The following is a 21,962-nucleotide window of genomic DNA, read 5'->3' as shown; positions in this document are numbered from 1 at the left end:
GGATAGTTTGACTTCCTTGGGGCCCGGGACCTTTAAACTATGGTTATTCATGGACCTTAATGTCCTCTGTGGGGCATACCAGGAGAGGCGGTCCCGTAGATACGAGGACCCTAAGCCACAAAGGGCTTTAAAGGTCTAGACCACAAAGGGCTTTAAAGGTCAATTATCCAGCATAAGGCCTCATTGAAGTGGACATTTTGGAATGAGCTTGCTCAAATGGTGCTCCCAGAGTATTGTGCTCCTTGTATTCCATTTGGTAAGCCAGCCTCCTTCCTGCTCCACAATAGAAAGAAAGAGAGAGAGACATTACCGGTATATAAGACATTATAAAGAATGTCTTGCTATTACTGTAGCATATATAGTTACTGTACCTCTCTGTAATTTTCACTGACTCGGTCTAAGCTGAGAGAATATACCAGGTTCTTTCCTCCCACAAAGAGCCGGTCTTGATACTCATCCAGAAGCATTACATGAAGGCCGAGGTATCCAGATGGACTATGGAAGACTGATGTTCTGTTCAAATCCCAGAGCTCTGAAACACAAACAAAGTGTACATTATAAGTGCTGAAAAGCCTTACACTCATATTCCCTTGGGAAATTAGGAAAATGGTTCCGGGACAGTCAGATCTTCCCAAGCTTTTAACTTTATGGAATACCTGGGGTTTCATTTTTGAATTCCCTGAACCTTAAAGGAAGGCTGAGTGAAGAGCTTTCCAATTCAATATTGCTTCTCAATACATCACTCGTACACTCACACAATAAGGAGAGTCTTCTTTTTTCAAGAAAGATATCTTTAGAAAAAATCAGAAAGGTTAGCTTAAATCAATTGAAAGTCCTCTTTCATCCTTCTACTTGCCAGAGATATACAACTGTATTGTCCTGACATAAATCGTCTAATGCCTAACAAGTTTATACCCGGATAGCTAGATTTTGTACACAATTATATGCTGACACTTACTACAGGACTAACAATATAGATTTGTAGATTATATATCCTAAATTAAATTCTTCTCAAAAAACACACACCCTACAACCACCAAAGATGCCATAATAAAGGTATTACAAGATACTACAAGCCATGCCCATGTCTCCAAGAGGTGTAACCATTGCTGTGATATCTTTGATGACTATTATTCAAAAATATGCATTCTAGTCTTATGGTTATGTCTTGAACCTGTCAACCTCATGTTGGCAAGGATGAAAAAGCAAGGCCATTTCTTTTGCAGCCTTAGAAAATGATCAAAACAATTTCTACTTCAGAACCATTGCCATAAAGAGCTGCAAGTTCTTGTGAACCTTAGACATGTAGACTGCTTCTGCTGTTTGATATTGTTTTGATTGATGTATTTTATGCCTTGTACTTTCATTTGATATTTATTTTGCATTAGCCTTTGGGCCAAAAGGTATATAAATATATGTGGCGACTAAAAATACACTACCACACCATCAGGTCTGATGTCTGATGGAGCAAAGGTTGGAGCTTAGAAGCACACAATTTCAAATATAGAAAGAAAGATCTCAAGTGATGGGTGATGGTGTAGATAATGTTATTATACAGTTTGGTCACTAAGAGGTACTAAACCTTAGCTATACCTGGGTTCTGTCATAGATGTCCTATTGCTGTTCTTAGTTAAGAGAAACCCTGGCCTACTTCCTAATTTGTGTGTTCTTGAAGCCTTCCAAGTCAATGACACTTGGCCCAGCTCAACCTAACATGAGATTGTTTTCCAGTCTACTCTTACCTCTCGAGCAAGCTTACACTTGTGCACTAGGGACAGGAGAACATTAGCTGGAGGCGAGAAAAGCTTGCAGGAGAAAGGAGACGCTTCATCAGCCTCATCTTTAAGATATGAATGTTCTGGAAATACTCAAGAGTTAAGGATTTTAGTTTCCTTCTGAATATCTTTGGGGAAAGAACTAAGATCTCAGGTGAGAAACCTTCTAGAAGGAAGGGGGAAAGCTAGTTTCCACAGGACCCATCTTGAGGCTCACCCCCTGTTCAAAAATTCAAACCAGTTGGCTTTTGAACTTTGGCTAAAAGAAAAATACTAGATAAAATAAAAAGGAGAATTACTGGATTCCTGGGTTCAGGTTTGTGGTAAGTACTGTTGGGTGAGAGAGCCCTAGCAGAGACTTTTCAGTCCTGTTCTCATGTGACCAGACACAATAGGCCATGCATAAATATTTACAATATTCAGCATCCCTCAGTACATTTTTTACGGAATCTTAGTACATTTTGATGTTCATTTTTCAATAGCACCAATTCATCACAAGCAAAAAGGATCTCATGGCCAATGCTTTGCACTGAAAGTAAAACAGGTTCTCCACTGAAACACATGAGGGGAAAACAATATTTTCCTCCCAGTTTGATTTGATGTGTATTTAAGCAGATACAGGTTACTCTTAGTCTCAAGTAAGTGTGAAAACTGACAACATATTTTATTTTAATAATGAGCACTCACACTATACATTGTATAGTGTGGGATCACTCATGGTGCTACAGTTCCCAGGGAGCTTACTGGCAAACAGGGGCTGGCTTGCCTCTCAGTGTTAGTTTTGGAGGTTCTCGCCCAGCCTCAGTAATCAAGTTTCTTGCTGGGAGGTGGAGCCAGCTCCATTTATAAATAGAAGGTGGAGCCGACAATAGCCAGGCAGTCGGCTCTGGAGATTCACCCTCCCTCCCCTCCCTTTGTTTAACGTTTTATTGTTTGCAGGTTAACTTTTCTCTTCCTGCTTAGCGGGTGCTGCTACGGTCTTTGACTGGTTGCTGTTGAAGGACTGGGAAGACATTTTCCTGCATTGGCAGGTTTTGTCTTTCCCGTAGCAATTCATCACAACTTTGGCGGTTATGGCCTTGGGTGGAATCCTTTAGTCTTTTCTTCCCTATATGGGGGGGGGGGATGAAGTGGTGACTCAGCCCGCTGCGGTGGTGATTCCAGGGTCCCCCTCTTAAAGGGGTTATATATATTGGTGACACTGGCCATACACCGAAAGGTCGTCTGTAAACTACGTAAATCCTCTGCGTGTGGGGATATGGGCTGGGCTGCCTGCTACGCTTACGTCTGGCAGAGCACCCCCATATCCCATTTACCCTGATGAGCCCCAGTTCCCTCCGCTGGGGGGCTGGGAGGGATACATGCCCAAGGCCTAAGCTAAGGTCTTCCTACATTCAGAAGTTCAATAAAGTTGTGGCCTAATTTTAATTCCATATAATGTTGTCAGAGTCTTGATTCCTTCCTTATGATCCCTGGGGACTGGAGCTGTCGCCGCCTGGTCACACAATGGGAAGCTTTATAGAAAGGTGACTGAAGTTAGCACCAAAATGAGAAAAAAAAATTCTCTTAGAACAGTGAATCGTATGACCCCCGATAGTTTTTCAGCGGAAGGCACCTCAGTCATTATCTGTTGTACACCTAGTTGATATTCCAGTCAGAGCTGTGAAGACATTTCTGACAGACAGACAGGTGAAAGATTTTACAGAGTATATCGTTTGCACAAGCAGACCTACTTCACACATTCTCTAACCTCTTGTGAAATCTTCCTCAATCTCAAGTAATTATATGGAGCATCCTTCAAGGAAGATGCCTTCCAGATGTGGGGCACTGGTGAGCGGCATTTTGAACTCATCAATATGCAAGGGACCCCTTTCATGATTTCTTTATGGAGCAACGGTCCACGTTACCATATGTCCCAAGCAATAATATCCCAGACTGTATAATGTAATAATCTACAAAGTTCATGTAATGTGAGCAGACCATCTAACGGGCATCTCGTGTCTTCAACTATCAGTTTAGTAAAGGGCTGTCAAATGGATTTCCTGCCGTTCTTAAACCTGGGAATATTTGTCAGGATGTTGGAAGGCTACAAAGACATTTAATTTGTCTGCGTTTCTTGGTACCTACTGGAGAAGAGAATGCAAAAAATGCCTTTTTAAAAAATGATAGACATAGTCAGGTGTGGGGGGAAGACAGAAAGACTTCTTGTTTGGAGGGGGAGCAAAATTAGATGACAACCCAACCCCCTGGCCAGCGGTTGTAAGGCCTGATGGATAAGTGCTGTCTACACAGCCCTGCTGCTCGTGCCACCCAGGGGGGCGGGGCGGGTGTGTGTGTGGAACGGACAGTACAATGTCTCTTTGTGGATTTTACCAGAAAGTGGAAATGGACCAGATACCTCAAGCAATCTCGTCCGCGGGCATGCAGAATTGTTCATAGCTGTGCTTTATTTTAAAGCATTCCCGTGCCATAAACTGGAGGTGCAAAAGCGAATTGTAATTCATAAAGACAAGTCAACATCTGAAATTAAATAGAGTGATTATTGTTCTTAGAGCAGGTTAAGCGTTTCATGAAGTTCAGAAATTTATCCTCACACTTTAAAAAAGAAAAGAAAAGATTGGACACGTTTTTTTTTTTACTGGAGCCATCCCGAAGACAAGCAAGACAGAGTGGTTTACATTTCCCCTTCTCAGTTGGATCTGGTTGCTATTACTGCACAGAATCCAAAAGGCTGTAAAAACACGAGACACATCTACACTGTAAAATTGGTTACAGCCTGTCTAGATTTTTAAGCGGCTCTGTATGACTGAAATTATTTTCCTAATTTTTCCTCTGTCATCTCCTATAAGAACTTGGTTTATGCTCCTTTGTGAACACATATCAAATTCAGCCAGTGTCATTGAAACTGATCTGTTTTTAGATCTTAACAATGGAAATATAAAACATAACAAACCTGCCAAGATCTATGGCAGGAGTCTTTTTATAATCCTACTGAAACCAAAGTTCATGATCACAAAGAATTATGGTGTTTGCTTCCCCTCCCAGGTTTCCACTGGGAGATTGGAGTTTCCATGAAAGGGTTTGGGGCAGAAACTCTACATATGAACATTAGGCAACTTGTATAGCTTCAGATTTTACAATTTAGCCTTAGGAACAGGTTCCTCTCCAAACAAATAAATGAGCACCCTTTCAAATAAACTAATTCAATAACAAACTGGTAATTATAATCTAATAAAATCCCTAATCTAATATTGAAACAAACAAGTTCTCTAGTATCCTTTTTCAATCGTCCTTCAGATTTTTTGGAAGAGAACAGAATTAAAATGTTAACCATTTTATTGGTGGTCTCTTCTCAAAAAACAAACTTGAAAGAGACATTAAAAAAAAGGGAGTGAGGGTGGGCATAAAGTTTACTGTTTGGGAGGGTTCTTTTGCATTTCAGAATATCTATATCATCTATCTATCATCTCCTTCAGGTAGTGATAAAGCGGGATATCAAATCCAAACTCTTCATCTATCTGTATATATATCAGAGGCTTATAACTCATAATCTCCACACAGATGAAAGGTTGAAGATTTTGAGACTAGATAATAGAGATTCCCATTGTTCTGCCAAATCAAAATTCCTATTGACATCAATATGTGACAGACAATCTCACTGTCAGCAAAGTACTTGATGTCAACTGTACAACTGGGTCAGATTTGTGGGGCTGAGACTGTCACACTAATAATTCAGAGAAGCAAATTTCCAAGAATTGTCTAAACTGGAACATGTGATGTTCCCTTACGCCAAGTCAGACAGTTGACCCACCCAGATCCAGTATTATTTCCTCTAACTGGGAGTAGCTCTTCAGGGACTTGGGCTGAGGAACCTCCCAGCCCTGGTATCTAAGATCCTTTAAATTGAGGTGGAAAGTGAGCATGAGACCTTCCTCATTGCAAAGTCACATGCTGTGCCACTGAGTTATAGCCTCTCCACTGAGGTATCACAACATTATGGAGAAGGGGATATGATATACCTATAAAACCAGCCAGCAACACTGCCACACTAATCTTGGAAATGAGTAAGAGAACACTTCTTTGTACACTATCTGAACATCATGGTCAACTCCAGCAGGATGCCTTCCTTGGTGGCTGCTCCACAGTGACCTGCCTTCGTAGAATAGGGCGGTATCTCTACAGAGAAGTTCAATGCCAAGAGCTTTTAGCCCCATCACAGTTCTGGGTCATATGTATCAGCTAATCACATGAACTGACTCCAATGAAAACTCTGAAGCAATGTCCGAGAAATGAATTCATACAAGCAAGCCACCATTTGTCTAGTCATGAACATTCAGACAGCAGCGTATTCTGACTTCCTGACATTTCCTTATGTGGTGTTTTACACAACATAAAAGCCTCTTCTGAAAATCTAGCGGAATCTACAGGAAGCTTAGTGATCATTTCCATGTTAATTGCTTCCAGAAAAACAAAATGCAATTCTGTTAACCAGGAGCTTTAATTTAAAAACCAACACCTGGTCCAGAGCTGTGATATAACAGACACTGTACACCAATGTTTGCTTGTATTGTCATGGTCTACTGTTCTAGTTGTATGTTAAAAACAATCATAATAAAGAAACCTTTTCTGGGGGAAACGGTTTATATTTTTCTCTGATCAACCTCTTATTCTCCAAAAGCTTTCACCAGAGTCAATGCCTTGAGTTCTTGGTGATTTATTAATACACACTGAGTAAATTATTTTGTTTTATTTTTGTTTTATTTTTATTTTGCTTTAAACAAATACAAATAAATATAAACAACCAAAATTACAAAAGAAAAATTCTTGATAATAATAATGGAAAAGGCTAAAAAACTACAAAGAATATCAAAGTACATGGCATAGAACACAAGCCATTATGGGAAAGAAAAAAGAAAAAAGAAAGAGGAAAGAAGAAGGAGACGGAAGAAAAGGGGGGGGGGGATGAGCCAAAACACAAGAAGGTCACAACAGATCATTATTCTTATCAATTCTATCTGCATTCCATAGAATCCCTCATCTTGGTATCAGGGAACATCAGGGAAATGAGTAAACTATTTTGAACATCATCAAAACCCCCCTGAGTTTTGAATGGGAAAATTTGGGAGAGGGAGGAATTTGGGGAAATAAGTGAATGCTTCAGGAACCTTTAGACCAGGCATAGGCAAACTCGGCCCTCCAGATGTTTTGGGACTACAATTCCCATAATCCCTGACCACTGGTCCTGTTAGCTAGGAATGATGGGAATTGTAGTCCCAAAACATCTGGAGGGCCGAGTTTCCCTATGCCTGCTTTAGACCCCAAAATTTGGTGACTTGAAGGTCACCAAACATGGTACTTTGGGGGAACTTAGGTACTGCTTTACAAACTAGCACACCTATCTCATTGCCCCCCGTTCAACATGTAGATTGTAAAATGAATAGGCATTCAATACTTCACTGCGAGTCTCCAGTACCTTTCCTGTCAAAAGGTCACGGAAACATTTAAGCAGTCTGGAATGTGGAACGATACAATGCTCTTTCTATCTGGCAGCAGTGTGGTTACAAATATTTTATAATACACATCAAATTAAAATCATTTTAATAGTTGAAATCATGGATCATTATGTTTTAGAAAGCACACGTGGTTCAAATAAAGCAACGTATTTCTTCTGATCAGCCACAGACAGACAGGTCCTTGGGGACGCTGGTTTATTAAGGTGTACCAGTCACTACACGCTTATTACCAGTTGAGACAGAGTGGAATTCTTCCTACAGTGTTTTGACAGAAAAGGTATCTGCTGCCTTCATTTAAAATGAAGATGCCGAATTTGAAGAGGTGGGGGCAGGGAGGGTTGGTCTTCGGAATGATGTTTAAATTGAATTTCCTTTGAAATAATGGATAGAAGCAATCTATCCCTGGAGAGTTACACTGGGCCTTCAATCCACAGGCTAGCATGGCATGTGACTGGCAGCTCATGTAAAGCTATCTTGATCCCCAAACATCTAAAGGAATAACAACACAAAAGCAGCATTGTACTGACAAGGAAAAGGAGGGGGCAGAGAAAGTAATGGAACAGCAACAAAAAAGGACATTTTCCCTCCCATAGAAACCCATAGATTTCAAGTTGTGCCATTAAAACTGGGGATGGGGGGGGGGGAATATGGCATATCTGTTGAAGAATGCAAAGTGACAAATTGAGTCCAGAATCAGAAAATATAAACAGTTAATAAATGATGTGTAAAAAGCAAGTTCTCATCGCTACTAGGATCAATCCATCCCACGTGGAGCAGCAGGATCTTGGACTGATACAGTTTTCAAAAACAGTACAGGGGCAGCGTTTTTCAGTTGGCGTTAACAACTGGAAAGGCGCCACTCATTCCAATGTGCAGGGATTTACTGATTTGCACGGGATAAGGCCACATGTTTCCTATCTCATGCAGCCTGCGAAACGTGACAGTTGATACAAATTGCTGTATTGTTATGTACTATCCCAATAAGTGCCTTCTTTGCACGTTCAGAGCTTCTGCAGAGTATCAGCAGGAATTCTAGATGCACACAAGCACACCATCATTAGCAAAATCCAGCTAAATCAGATTGTGAATTTTCACAAGTCTGATTTATTAGCACTTTATTTGCACCCCCCCCAAGAGTCCTACTTTATTGTGATGCACTTCCACAGGAATTTGGGCTCCAGAGTGACTGCTGTGCCCATAGAGGAAAACTGATGAATAGTACCAATCAGCTTCAGCTTACTGAGAATCTTCGCTTTTTGTTCCGTTCTGCCCCCCCTTCTTTTAAAGCAAGTTTCTGTGGCTGCTGAAATCTCAAAAGCTAAAGAAGAGGCTGAACCAGTTTTCCAGTGGTTTGCGATGATTCTTTGGCATCCTTGCCCTTCTCATGTTCAGCACAATGGGAGTAGGGAAAGCATACAAGTTTTTATAATTTATACAGGCTGTATAATTTGGCTTCTCTTGACAGAAAATCTGGATTGACCAAGTGCAATATTCTATTTTAACAGTGAGTACATATAGCCTATTAAGTGGGTATATAATGTTTCATAATATGTTCAGTACATCTGAGATTTTACCACCAGCAAAATTACCATAATCCACATTGCGGATGCTGAGAGTGGCTGACCTAAGATTCCCCTGTGAGTTCATAGCAGAGGCAAGATTTGACCTTGATCCATATATTCTCTGCGCTGAACCACCCCCATTTATTTGATTTATGAAAAGTAAGATACAGGCACTCACACACATGCATCATCCGACTGAAAGCTTTTACATAGCTCTTTTGAAGCTGAAGGCACTGTCTTTGGACCTGCAAGCCCTAAATATAAGCTGGTTATGAACACCCCCTTCCTGGGCAAGGTTCTTGATAAGGTGGCTGCCAACCAGATCCAGGCAGTTTGGCTGAGGCTGTTTTTGGGGATCCATTTCATTCAGGGGTTTGGCTCAGTTTGGGCACCTCTGAAACCACCTTGGCCGACCTGTGCTTGTCAGGAGAGAGAAGGGGGAGTGTGACCCTGTTGATCCTCCTTGATCTCTTGACAGCTTTCAGTATCATCAACCAGGATATCCTTTTGCAGAAGTTGGGGAGCAAGCCCCACTTTGAGTCAGGCTCAGATTGAAGGGCATTGGCCCCAACTCAAAACAAAATCACTGTCATTCATTTCAAGCTCCGCACATCTTGAATACCTGCCTCATCCCGTGTGTGTGTGTGTAGAGTGTGTAGAGTTTCAAAGACTCCAGCATTTAAAGTCTGGAAGTCACTGCTTTTCTGTTAGATTCCTTCTCAACTAGTTCCTTCTCAACTTTAATAACAGAATTGTTAAGCATGACTCATTATGCTTTAGAACCACTTGCATAGCTGAATAGTCTCGCCTATAAGATCACATTGTAATTTAACTTAAGTAAGGACTGGAGGAAACATACTTTGAAATTATGGCTCTGAAGGAATGTCTGCAGCAGTGTGTGGGGCCTTCCGCAATAAGTACACTCACGCCAAAACCAAAATTTAGTGATATATTGTAGTATTGTTAAGGATTGAGGTTAAACAATCTAAAACCATGATGCTAGTCAGATTGCCGGATATTGTGCTGGAAGATAAACTATAGACTGACTTAGTACCCAAACCCCAAACCCAAAGGGTGCTCATCAATGGTTCCTCTTCATCCTGGAGAAGAGTGACTAGTGGGGTGCCACAAGGTTCTGTCTTGGGCCCGGTCTTATTCAACATCTTTATCAACGACTTGGATGATGGACTCAAGGGCATCCTGATCAAATTTGCAGATGACACCAAACTGGGAGGGGTGGCTAACACTCCAGAGGACAGGATCACACTTCAAAACGACCTTGACAGATTAGAGAACTGGGCCAAAACAAACAAGATGAATTTTAACAGGGAGAAATGTAAAGTATTGCACTTGGGCAAAAAAAAATGAGAGGCACAAATACAAGATGGGTGACACCTGGCTTGAGAGCAGTACTTGTGAAAAGGATCTTGGGGTCTTGGTTGACCACAAACTTGACATGAGCCAACAGTGTGACGCGGCAGCTAAAAAAGCCAATGCAATTCTGGGCTGCATCAATAGGAGTATACCATCTAGATCAAGGGAAGTAATAGTGCCACTGTATTCTGCTCTGGTCAGACCTCACCTGGAGTACTGTGTCCAGTTCTGGGCACCACAGTTCAACACCACAGTTCAAGAAGGACACTGACAAACTGGAACGTGTCCAGAGGAGGGCAACCAAAATGGTCAAAGGCCTGGAAACAATGCCTTATGAGGAATGGCTAAGGGAGCTGGGCATGTTTAGCCTGGAGAAGAGGAGGTTAAGGGGTGATATGATAGCCATGTTCAAATATATAAAAGGATGTCACATAGAGGAGGGAGAAAGGTTGTTTTCTGCTGCTCCAGAGAAGCGGACACGGAGCAATGGATCCAAACTACAAGAAAGAAGATTCCACCTAAACATTAGGAAGAACTTCCTGACAGTAAGAGCTGTTCGACAGTGGAATTTGCTGCCAAGGAGTGTGGTGGAGTCTCCTTCTTTGGAGGTCTTTAAGCAGAGGCTTGACAACCATATGTCAGGAGTGCTCTGATGGTGTTTCCTGCTTGGCAGGGGGTTGGACTCGATGGCCCTTGTGGTCTCTTCCAACTCTATGATTCTATGATTCTATGAGTACAAGGCAGCTTCCTGTGCCTTTCTGGACCACCAGTTGAGGAGGCTGCTATGGGCGATGGTCCTGTAGGAAAGCTTGAGTTCCTGGCAGTCTGCCCAGCGGATGACCATCTTCTAGGATGAGCCTTGTTTACAGAGGTAGGATGGTCTCCCCAGGGAGGCTCGCCTGGCACCTTCACTACAAATCTTTAGGTGCCAGGTGAAAACTTTCCCCTTTGGCCTTTAGCTAACTATGGCCTTTTAGAAGTGGGTGGGATGTTTTTAATGTATTTCTCTTTCCTCTTGGTTTTAATGTATCTCTGTGGGGTTTATGGTCTTGTTAGTTATTTGGTTGGTTGGTTGATTGGATGTAAGTTTCTTTGGGTTGTCCTGGGCAAGATAAAGCCAATAGCAAATTTAATTAACAACAACAACATCATTGTTAGTCTACATGGAGCCCAGATTCTATAGTCATGGTTCAACAGATTTCACAAGGGAGACCCGATAGACACACAACCCAATGGGACTATTTGCTCTCATATTTACATACTGTCCTCTTGCGACACATCAGGTGGTGTACAGCAACATGAAAAACAATTAAAAGCAGTACAGAACAATCATTAAATGACTTGACTACTCCAGAAAATTTTATACCGTTGCATAGGCCTGTCAGCATATGTAATAGGTGTGTTTGTGAGGATAAATTCCATGCACTGCCTTAATGTGGATAAAAGTATGATAAATAAAATGATACATTCACTGGGCAATGCAGCTGTTGTCTCTGTAGTCGCCATAAGCAATTGCAGTGCATCACAGATGCTAACCTTTCAGAAACTAGGGTGGAATCTATATTAAAAAATGCTGTGAAAATGCTTTTTTAAAGAAACCAACCAAACAAAAACATTTTGAAAAATACATTGAATTTTGCATAGCTCACTGTCTCCATCTAGTGTCACATTTGTATATTGTACTTTACAACATATTTAAAACATTTTATTTGAAGGTGTGTAGCCGAGTCCTAGGTATGGAAAAAACCTGGTGGTACATATGTGCCCAGACTGTGTGTACTTGGAGCCAACAATCTCTAATTATAGGCTCAGCATTGCCCAAGCTCAAGGCTGCTTAAGAAAACAAACACGGAATGTTTTAGCTTCCATCACTGGGTTTTAGCTGGAAGTTGTTTGAGGCTGGCTTCCTTTGTGTTTCCTATCAGAGCTTAGATCTATTAAGTACTTCATGCATCCGTTCATCTACTTCACACATAGCGAAGTGCACAAAGCAGGGAGCCTTGCCACTTCTGCTTTTTTGTGGACAGAAGCTTTGCAATAGAAGTACATTGATTAATATAGAGCACATTTAGTTAGCAGGGACAAGTGAATGCTTGTAGTACCCTTGACAGCTAGACCTCCTGGACTGAGGCTCTTGCTGTCTTCCTTCCTGCTGGGCATGCCAAACATATTGCTTTCCTTTTCTTTGGACCACTCCAGCAAGGCTGGGGTGTCTGAGTCTTGTTGTCAGTGGCGCGCATCCTGGGGGTGTGGTGCCCAGCATGAGCGGGGTGAGCTGCGATGACACCCCACTGGGATCGCGCTGCTGGGGGCAGTGCACTCCCCCCCACTCCTCCTCCTCCACCAGTGCTCTTCAGTCCTTTGTAATGCAGTGGTTTGACTTCACCGGGGGAGGCACTCTCTGTTGTCTCTCAAGACAGATGGGTGCCAACCACAACAATGAGGGCCAGCCACAGGGTTGAACGATTTATGAAATTTATCTTTACAACAACTCTTGGTGGTAGGTTAGGCTCACAGAGAGCTGCATGACTGAGTGGGGATTTGAAGCTGGATCTCTCCAGCCCTCATCCAATGCACGGTCAGCATAGGAAGAAAACACTGCAGTCCTGTGCCATCTGATTCCAGTAGTTTTCAAAGTTGCATGGAATGTAGCTATCACTAGAAGTGGACGTCGGGAAACCTGACTGGTTCGGTCGCTCTGGGTCCGGAGCCTCAGGGACAGGGGCGGAGCAAGGTGGGGGCAGTGGGGGCGCCACCCCAGGTGTCATCTCCGAGGAGGGTAACATTCGGCACGCTGCCCGCCTGCAACTCCCACCTACCCAGAGCTGACGGCTGCCTTTCCCCATTCCCCCTTCGTTTTGACAGCCCTGCACTCCCTGGCTGCTGGAGGAGGCACGCAGGGAGAGGACGGGAAGGAGGCATCCGAACAAACAAGCGGCGGGTGGAGGGAAGGAGGGAAGCTCCCTCAACTCAGGACCCAAACTCTATAACCCCCAAAAAGCTCAACAACCTTTGTCAACCCTTCCCTTGAAAAAGCTCAAAAACTCCTGGCAATGAGCTTGTAGGGCAGCAGCTGAAGAAGGAACAAAAAGGGTTTTCTTGTGTGAGTTTCTTGTGGCTGATTAGCTGCTTTCTCTGTGCAAAGGTCAGAGGGGGCAGGGCTTCTGTTGAGGTAGGTGATAAGCTGTTGGAGGAGCTTGTCAGAGCTTGTAGGGCAGCGGCGCGCGCCTAGTGGCGCGCGCAGTTTGATCCATCTTTTAGATTTAGGGGAGCTAGTCTCAAACGTTTGTTGGGGGAGATATAGGTTTATTTGGGGGGATTTATTTGTCCTGTCTTCACACTTTTTATGGTGGAGGACCGCTGTAGTCACCCCCAACGACACCTTCTCAAGATGGAGGGTGAGGGAACAGCTGCAGTCGCCTGTGGTTCCTGCGCAATGTTTGCCATCTTGCCAAAGGTTGCAGGCAGCTTTACCTGCAGCAATTGCATGTTGATTGCCCTCTTAAAAGACAAAGTCCAGCAACTGGAGGAACGTGTAGCTACGCTCCAAAGAATTAGAGAGCTGGAGCTCTTCTTGGAAGCAACAGAGCACACCGTCTCCACCAAGGAGGAGACAGGGGACTCCCCTGAGAAGGAGGCTAGTTCACCAACACAGGAGCCAGATATATGGAGAAACGTGACTCAAAGAAGTAGGAGGCCCAGGGTTCGCTCTGATTGTTTAGAAATACGCAATCGCTTTGAGGTCCTTTTCCCTAGCATGGAAGACGAAGAGCAGACTCCATTTGAGGATCTCTCCCTCATTACAGTCGATCAGGTATATGAAGACGAGCAGCAAAGGCAGTCCTCAGGGAATGTGCAGGCGACCTTGGAACGGACAGCTCACGGAAGAACCCCGACCAGACCTAAGAGGAGGCGTGTAGTGGTGATAGGGGATTCCCTACTGAGGGGAACAGAAGCAGTGATATGTGGGCCTGACAAGATGTCTCGGGAAGTGTGCTGTCTCCTCGGGGCTAAGATCCAAGATGTAACTGAACGACTGCAAGGAATCATAAAACCCACTGACAAATACCCCTTCCTCTTGGTTCATGTGGGAACCAATGACACTGCAAGCAATAGCCTCCAGAAGATCAAAAGAGATTACGAGGCTCTGGGCAGGAAATTGAAGCAATTAAATGCACAAATTGTCATCTCATCTGTCCTCCCAGTTGAACGACGTGGCCCAGGGAGAGAGGGAAAAATAGTGGAAGTGAACAACTGGCTTCGCAAATGGTGTAAACAGGAAGGGTTTGGATTCTTAGATCACGGAATGCAGTTTCTTGAAGATGGACTTCTGGCAAGCGATGGGCTGCACCTCACAATGGTTGGGAAGAATGTTTTTGCAAAAAATCTCAGAAACCTCATCAGGAGGGCTTTAAACTGACTAATGTGGGGGAGGGAGACAGTGCTCCTGAAGGTAGGAGTCTATCAATTGATGAAGATGATCATCCAAATGTCATAGACCGAATGGAGCAAACAGCACGCAGACCTAGTGGTGGGAGGAAAAAATCCTTAAATAAGAGACACGGGGGAATGATTAATGGACTTCAATGTCTGTACACTAATGCGCAAAGCATGGGAAATAAACAAGATGAGCTTGAGCTCTTGGTACAGCAAACTAAATATGACATAATAGGAATCACTGAAACCTGGTGGGATAAGTCCCACGATTGGAATGTAATAATGGAGGGATACAATCTATTTCAGAGAAACAGACCAGACAAGAAAGGAGGAGGAGTGGCGTTATATGTCAGGGATGTGTATACCTGTGAAGAGATCCAAGGTTTAGAACCTCAAAGCCAAAGTGAGAGCATTTGGGTCAAAATTAAGGGAGAGAAGAATAACAGTGACCTCATTGTGGGAGTTTACTATAGATCCCCAAGCCAAACGGAGGACATAGATGATGCCTTCCTGGAACAGATGGCCAAGCATGCAAAAGGAAGGGAGATAGTAGTAATGGGGGACTTCAATTACCCGGATATTTGTTGGATGTCAAACTCAGCCAAGAGCATAAGGTCAAACAGATTCCTCGCTGGTCTTGCAGACAACTTCATTGTCCAGAAAGTGGGAGAAGCAACAAGAGGAACAGCCATTTTAGATCTGGTCCTAACCAATGTTGATGACCTGGTTAGTGGGGTAGAAGTGGAAGGATCATTAGGCGCGAGTGATCATGCTCTTCTGAAGTTTACTATACAGCGGAAAGGAGCAGCCAAGCATACTAGGACTCAATTTCTCGACTTTAAGAAAGCCGACTTCATAAAACTTAGGGAAGTGCTTGGTGAGATCCCATGGGCAGTAATACTAAAAGGAAAGGGAGTTCATGATGGCTGGGAGTTTGTTAAGAGGGAGATAGTAAAAGCACAACTTCAGGCAATACCAATGAGACGGAAACATGGAAGGTGCCTAAAGAAGCCAGGGTGGCTATCTAAAGAACTTTTAACTGAGTTAAGATTAAAAAAGGATGTGTACAAAAAATGGAAAAGGGGGGAAACCACCAAAGAGGAATTCAAACAAATAGCCAGCACGTGTAGACACAAAGTCAGAAAAGCTAAAGCACAGAATGAACTCAGGCTTGCTAGAGAGGTTAAAAGCAACAAAAAAGGCTTTTATGGGTATGTTCGTAGCAAAAGGAAGAACAAAGAAACAGTGGGGTCACTCAGAGGAGAAGATGGTGAAATGCAAACAGGGGACACAGAAAGGGCTGAACTCCTCAATGCCTTCTTTGCCTCAGTCTTCTCCGATAAAGAAAACAATGCCCGACCTGAAGAATTTGGAGCAAATGATTCAGCAGAGGAAACACAGCCCAGAATAACTAAGGAGATAGTACAAGAATACTTGGCTAGTCTAGATGTATTCAAGTCTCCAGGGCCAGATGAACTGCATCCAAGAGTATTAAAAGAACTGGCAGATGTGATCTCAGAACCACTGACAGTCATCTTTGAGAATTCCTGGAGAACAGGCGAAGTCCCGGCAGACTGGAGGAGGGCAAATGTTGTCCCTATTTTCAAAAAGGGGAAAAGAGAGGACCCAAATAATTACCGCCCAGTCAGTCTGACATCAATACCAGGGAAGATTCTGGAGCAGATCATTAAGCAAACAGTCTGTGAGCACCTAGAAAGGAATGCTGTGATCACCAATAGTCAGCATGGATTTCTGAAAAATAAGTCATGTCAGACTAACCTGATCTCGTTTTTTGACAGAATTACAAGCCTGGTAGATGAAGGGAACACAGTGGATGTAGCCTACCTTGATTTCAGCAAGGCATTTGACAAGGTGCCCCATGATATTCTTGTAAAGAAGCTGGTAAAATGCGGTCTTGACTATGCTACCACTCAGTGGATTTGTAACTGGCTGACTGACCGAACCCAAAGGGTGCTCATCAATGGTTCCTCTTCATCCTGGAGAAGGGTGGCTAGTGGAGTGCCACAGGGTTCTGTCTTGGGCCCAGTCTTATTCAACATCTTTATCAACGACTTGGATGATGGACTCAAGGGCATCCTGATCAAATTTGCAGATGACACCAAACTGGGAGGGGTGGCTAACACCCCAGAGGACAGGATCATACTTCAAAACGACCTTGACAGATTAGAGAACTGGGCCAAAACAAACAAGATGAATTTTAACAGGGAGAAATGTAAAGTATTGCACTTGGGCAAAAAAAATGAGAGGCACAAATACAAGATGGGTGACACCTGGCTTGAGAGCACTACATGTGAAAAGGATCTAGGAGTCTTGGTTGACCACAAACTTGACATGAGCCAACAGTGTGACGCGGCAGCTAAAAAAGCCAATGCAATTCTGGGCTGCATCAATAGGAGTATAGCATCTAGATCAAGGGAAGTAATAGTGCCACTGTATTCTGCTCTGGTCAGACCTCACCTGGAGTACTGTGTCCAGTTCTGGGCACCACAGTTCAAGAAGGACATTGACAAACTGGAACGTGTCCAGAGGAGGGCAACCAAAATGGTCAAAGGCCTGGAAACGATGCCTTATGAGGAACGGCTAAGGGAGCTGGGCATGTTTAGCCTGGAGAAGAGGAGATTAAGGGGTGATATGATAGCCATGTTCAAATATATAAAAGGATGTCACATAGAGGAGGGAGAAAGGTTGTTTTCTGCTGCTCCAGAGAAGCGGACACGGAGCAATGGATCCAAACTACAAGAAAGAAGATTCCACCTAAACATTAGGAAGAACTTCCTGACAGTAAGAGCTGTTCGACAGTGGAATTTGCTGCCAAGGAGTGTGGTGGAGTCTCCTTCTTTGGAGGTCTTTAAGCAGAGGCTTGACAACCATATGTCAGGAGTGCTCTGATGGTGTTTCCTGCTTGGCAGGGGGTTGGACTCGATGGCCCTTGTGGTCTCTTCCAACTCTATGATTCTATGATTCTATGAATGACAACAGGTAGATCACAGCCAGTCTTTTTATACTGTGAGTAGATCGCAGTCTCTTGGGAATCCAACTAGATTTCAATGTGGGAGGGGGTGACAAGAAATTTCCCGCACCGGGTACCACCTGACCTTGCTACGCCACTGCTCAGGGATACCACATCTATGATGTTGAACGGAAGACGAGAGGCTCTGTGTGTGCCAAATGTTGACGTCACACAGGGTGCCACTGAAATTTGAGATGCAAAGGTCCGCCATTGTTACTGCGTTCTTAAAACAATGTAAGCGATAGCCCCAAGCATAACCAAACACTAGATCCCAAATCTGCACTGCCATGATGCAGCACTCCACTGTCACGGTCCGGTTCACGGGCAAGCGAAGTCCCGGCTGGGGACGTCGGGACCGGGGGAGCAAGAACGGGAGTCCAGAAGCCAGGAGTCAGAACGCCAAAAGTCCAAGGGTCAGAGACACGGAAGTCCATAAGCCAAGGGTCCAAGGATCAAGAGGCAAGGAGTAAAACGCAGCAAGGCATGGAACATGTTGCTGTGGCAAAGAGCCGAAGGGAAAATGCTGACCTTATATCCCTTCCCGTCTCTGACCACTAGGTGCTGTGAGTGTTATGTACTGAAGTTCTCACCCTGGGCCAGCAGGGGGATACTGTAGATAGTTATGCAAATAAGGGATCGAAAGTGACGTTCAGTGATTGGATAGTTTTAGAAAGTTGTTACAGTAACGTTGTACTGGAGCTCTATATAAGCAGGCTGACTGAACCCTTCAGTTCAATTCTGTCCTGGCCTGTGAATAAACAAGAGCTGTTTGAAGAATCGCTGTGTCGTCTGATATGTTCACCCACAACTTAACAGTGAGTTACCAATCGGCCTCACCTGTGTGACCGCACCTTGCCTCTTCAGAACAAACTTAGAAAGGCCCCAGTCCTGCAGAGTCCTATTGGTCACAGGGCCTGGCTCCTGCACGCACACCTGACATCCACAACTTAAGACCGCCACATAGAAAGATCTAAAGTGGCTTCTTCCATGTGGCAGCCAAAAGATTAGACCACCTTTATGCGTGTGTAGGTCCCCAGGCCACCCCTCAAAATAATTTCACACATCACACGTAATTTTAGTTTTGATTTTTGGGCGCTATTTTGGCAGCAACTTTATTAAAATACAAAATCCGTGAGTGGTTGTTTAGACATTGGTTATGACTATCTGTCCCCCCGCCTGGGACAGAACTGACATCCCGAGCTCTGATCGGAAGCCAGTAGAAGGGAAAGTCTAACTTGGGGATCATTTGAGCTAAGCGTCGGACCCACGCCGCTCCCCCAACCAGCTCCCCAAGGCTTGCCGGCCCTGGTCCCATGGCAGGGATTGGACGAAATCGTGGCAAGCCCCAGGATTCCTTTAACGGAATTCCCTTCAGCGCAATTGGAGGGGCAGGCACAGCCTATCCTGACCCCTCCACCACCAGCTTTTTATAACCAATGCCTAACCGCCAACCTTACAAGTTGTGACGAATTGCTAAGTAGTAGGCAAAAACCAAATGGCACCAGCCAATCAGACAAATGGCAAAATTCCTACTAGGCCTCTGCACCAAGGCAGACGACCCCATGACAGGCAAAGCAAAGACAACTGGATCACAGGGCGGGCAGGCGGGTGATCCGATGCACTCTGCAAAAGAGAAGGCAAAGCCAGAGTGCCCCAATATTTAAAGACTATGGTCCCACCCACCAATTTGATACATGCAATTTGCCCCAGCAACCCAGTCATCCAATCAATGCACCAGGCAATATCCATTAACCTGCCTGGCAACACAGGGCTGGCCCGGTGGCCCACACCACAACCCGCACTCTCATTTAATTGGAGAACGTGCTTTATGGAACAAGTAGTTGCAGTTCTGAATTAAAGTGGTGCACAGGAGCGTGGCCTTGCATTTGTGATGTTTTATTCTAATGCCTGTTTCTCCGGAGCAGAATTTCTGTAGGTGCCGTCAAGAACTCCAGAGGCTCAGAGGGGTCTGGCGAGGTTGTTTCCTTATGTAATCTCCATGATATCATTCACACTCTGCGATGGATTTCTTTGATGGCTTACAGGGAATTGGTTGTGGGTCACTGGCTGGAGTAGAGACCATTGGGACAATATAATCACGAATGGCAAGAAGACTAAACGGACACCATTGCATAACCCATCTCCTCTGCCAGTTCAAACAAAGATCAGAAGGGGAAGGCACCACAGCCCATAAAAATGTGTATGTTTTAATTATAACGTATGCATGTAGCAAAACATTCAATGCAGCTGGTGCCAGCTGTTTTATAATGTGAAACTATTTTAGTGGAAGAGGCCGTTTGCCATCACAAACAGTGCTGGAGGAGTGGGCAGAAAAACCCATGTTGCCAAATTAACACATAAAATAGCAACCCAAACAAAAGCAGACTTATATTTTTCATATGAATTTAGGCTGGGTGTGAGCAACTGCTGATAATTTTAATTTGGCTTGGAAACAGAGAAATGGCAGCCTTTAGAAAATGCTACTATTGTATACTCTGGACTTAAAATATGTTTCTTTTTCTTTTTTTTACAGTAAAGTTCTGCACAAAATGCTGTGTTATGCCATGTATATACACTATTGCAATGAAGCCATTTTGCTTATATTTTCTGGATTCAAAGAATTTTTCTGCTGCTGTTAGTCATAAGCCTTGGGGCAAACTGAACGTTATGTTTAAATCCTTGAGGCCTTCTTATTTATATTTTCCATGGCGGTTTCAGGAAGAGGGAATTTCAAGCACGGAATAAGTGGGTGGGGAAACAGTTAAATACCTGCCTCGCAAGTGACAGGGTCAGGAATGCTTATCACTGTTTTTCACATTCGATAGCAAATTGTGGTCAACTTTGCGACCACACAAAATTTTCTTCTTTTTCAGTTCTCTAATTTGCTTGATATTCTTCGTGCCCACATATTTTTCACATGGTCACTATGAAATTTAATGGGGGCTAAAGTCAGACAGCATGTTTCTTTTCTTTTTTTTAAAAAAAATATGTTAGAAATGAGTAGTATTTTTCCCCTCACCAGAAAAAGGCCCTTTAGGGAAATCCCCCAAATTAACAGCCACTGTGGTTATCTCAAGAGAACTGCCAGGTCTCCCCGGTTGGCATGTGATGGACACCTGCCCCACACCTGATGTCATCTATGTGTTCTTCTTCTTTGGCGATCACTCGTACCTGAGTAAGATTGCCTTCCACAAACACGGTTTTAACAGTGAGCCTGCGAAGTCCCACACACGCTTACCAGGGAGCAGGGATGGAAGAGAAATCCAACTCAGGAAGCATTTAAAGTGAAATTTATCAAATCTGCACTATACAAAGCAATATAAGCTGCGAAGCACAGCTATCATTTGAAATTTGCGCTTATCCGAATTTTTGTATGCAATTCTCCAACCAATGTTTGCGCGAAAATAATACATTAGAGAAAAATATGCATAAAAATGAAGGCGTTAGCGAAAATAAGCTTAAGCAGTGCATATGGGGAAACGGCTTGCAACAATGTGTACATTTGTCAAAAGTGCAGATAGACATGAGTTTATTGGGAGAAATTCATGCCAAAATATTGAGGGATTTCCATGATGACTTAAATAAATAAATAAATAAATAATGAATTGCTGTAGAATGTAGAGAACTGAATTTGAGATTGGAAAAACAAGAAAGTGAGAGAACCAGAACTGGCAGCTCCATTCAACCCTGCTGATAAGTATAGGCCTGGAACAAATTTTGAAGAAGACCTTCTCTGTTAAGAATAGCCAGATTACCCTCATGCCTCTTTTCTTCCTTTCAAATTCTCCGCATTCTATACTGGGAAATATTTCAGTGATAGACATTTATGTGCGTACTCTGTATACACTATGCTGCTTGTGCCTCTTGAAATACTGGGTTCTAAGTGAATTCCATTAAAGACATGCAAGAAATTTCCTTTATTTAAATATTTACTTTATTCTCACAACTCTATCCAGTTTAAATTGTTTTAGCCAAGTGTTGTGTGCGTGGGAGGGGAGAGGCGAGGGGAAGAAGAGGACAGAGTTCTTGCACCTTTAACTGTGCTATAGCAGGGGAATGTCAGCCGGTTTGGCCTGGCACGCCAATTTACATTCCCTCCCAGAAGCTGGACTATAAACATTCCGACCACTTTCTTCTCCAGGGGCTTCAAGTCAGGCTAATGCATCCAGTTGGTGCCAGAAGCAGACTGCACGTTACAGTATAGACTGAAAATGTTTTGTGAGTCTTTATATTTAACAAAACACACCCTTCAATGGAAATTCAAATTGCT

The 21,962-nt window shown here is 43.5% G+C and overlaps 1 protein-coding gene across 2 annotated transcripts in view; it reads right to left on the bottom strand.

Moving 5' to 3' along the window:
• SEMA3E (semaphorin 3E) overlaps positions 1-21,962 on the bottom strand; it is a 162,644-nt gene that overhangs the window by 72,434 nt on the left and 68,248 nt on the right. For both annotated transcript variants that reach the window (XM_083615600.1, XM_083615601.1), the window contains exon 2: positions 372-532. In XM_083615600.1, coding sequence (XP_083471726.1) covers positions 372-532 — 161 coding nt within the window. The remainder of the gene's footprint in view (positions 1-371; positions 533-21,962) is intronic.

This window comes from Podarcis filfolensis (genome assembly GCF_964270895.1).
Source record: "Podarcis filfolensis genome assembly, chromosome: 5".
Classification (NCBI taxonomy): domain Eukaryota; kingdom Metazoa; phylum Chordata; class Lepidosauria; order Squamata; family Lacertidae; genus Podarcis; species Podarcis filfolensis.
This window is presented reverse-complemented; position numbering and strand designations above follow the sequence as displayed.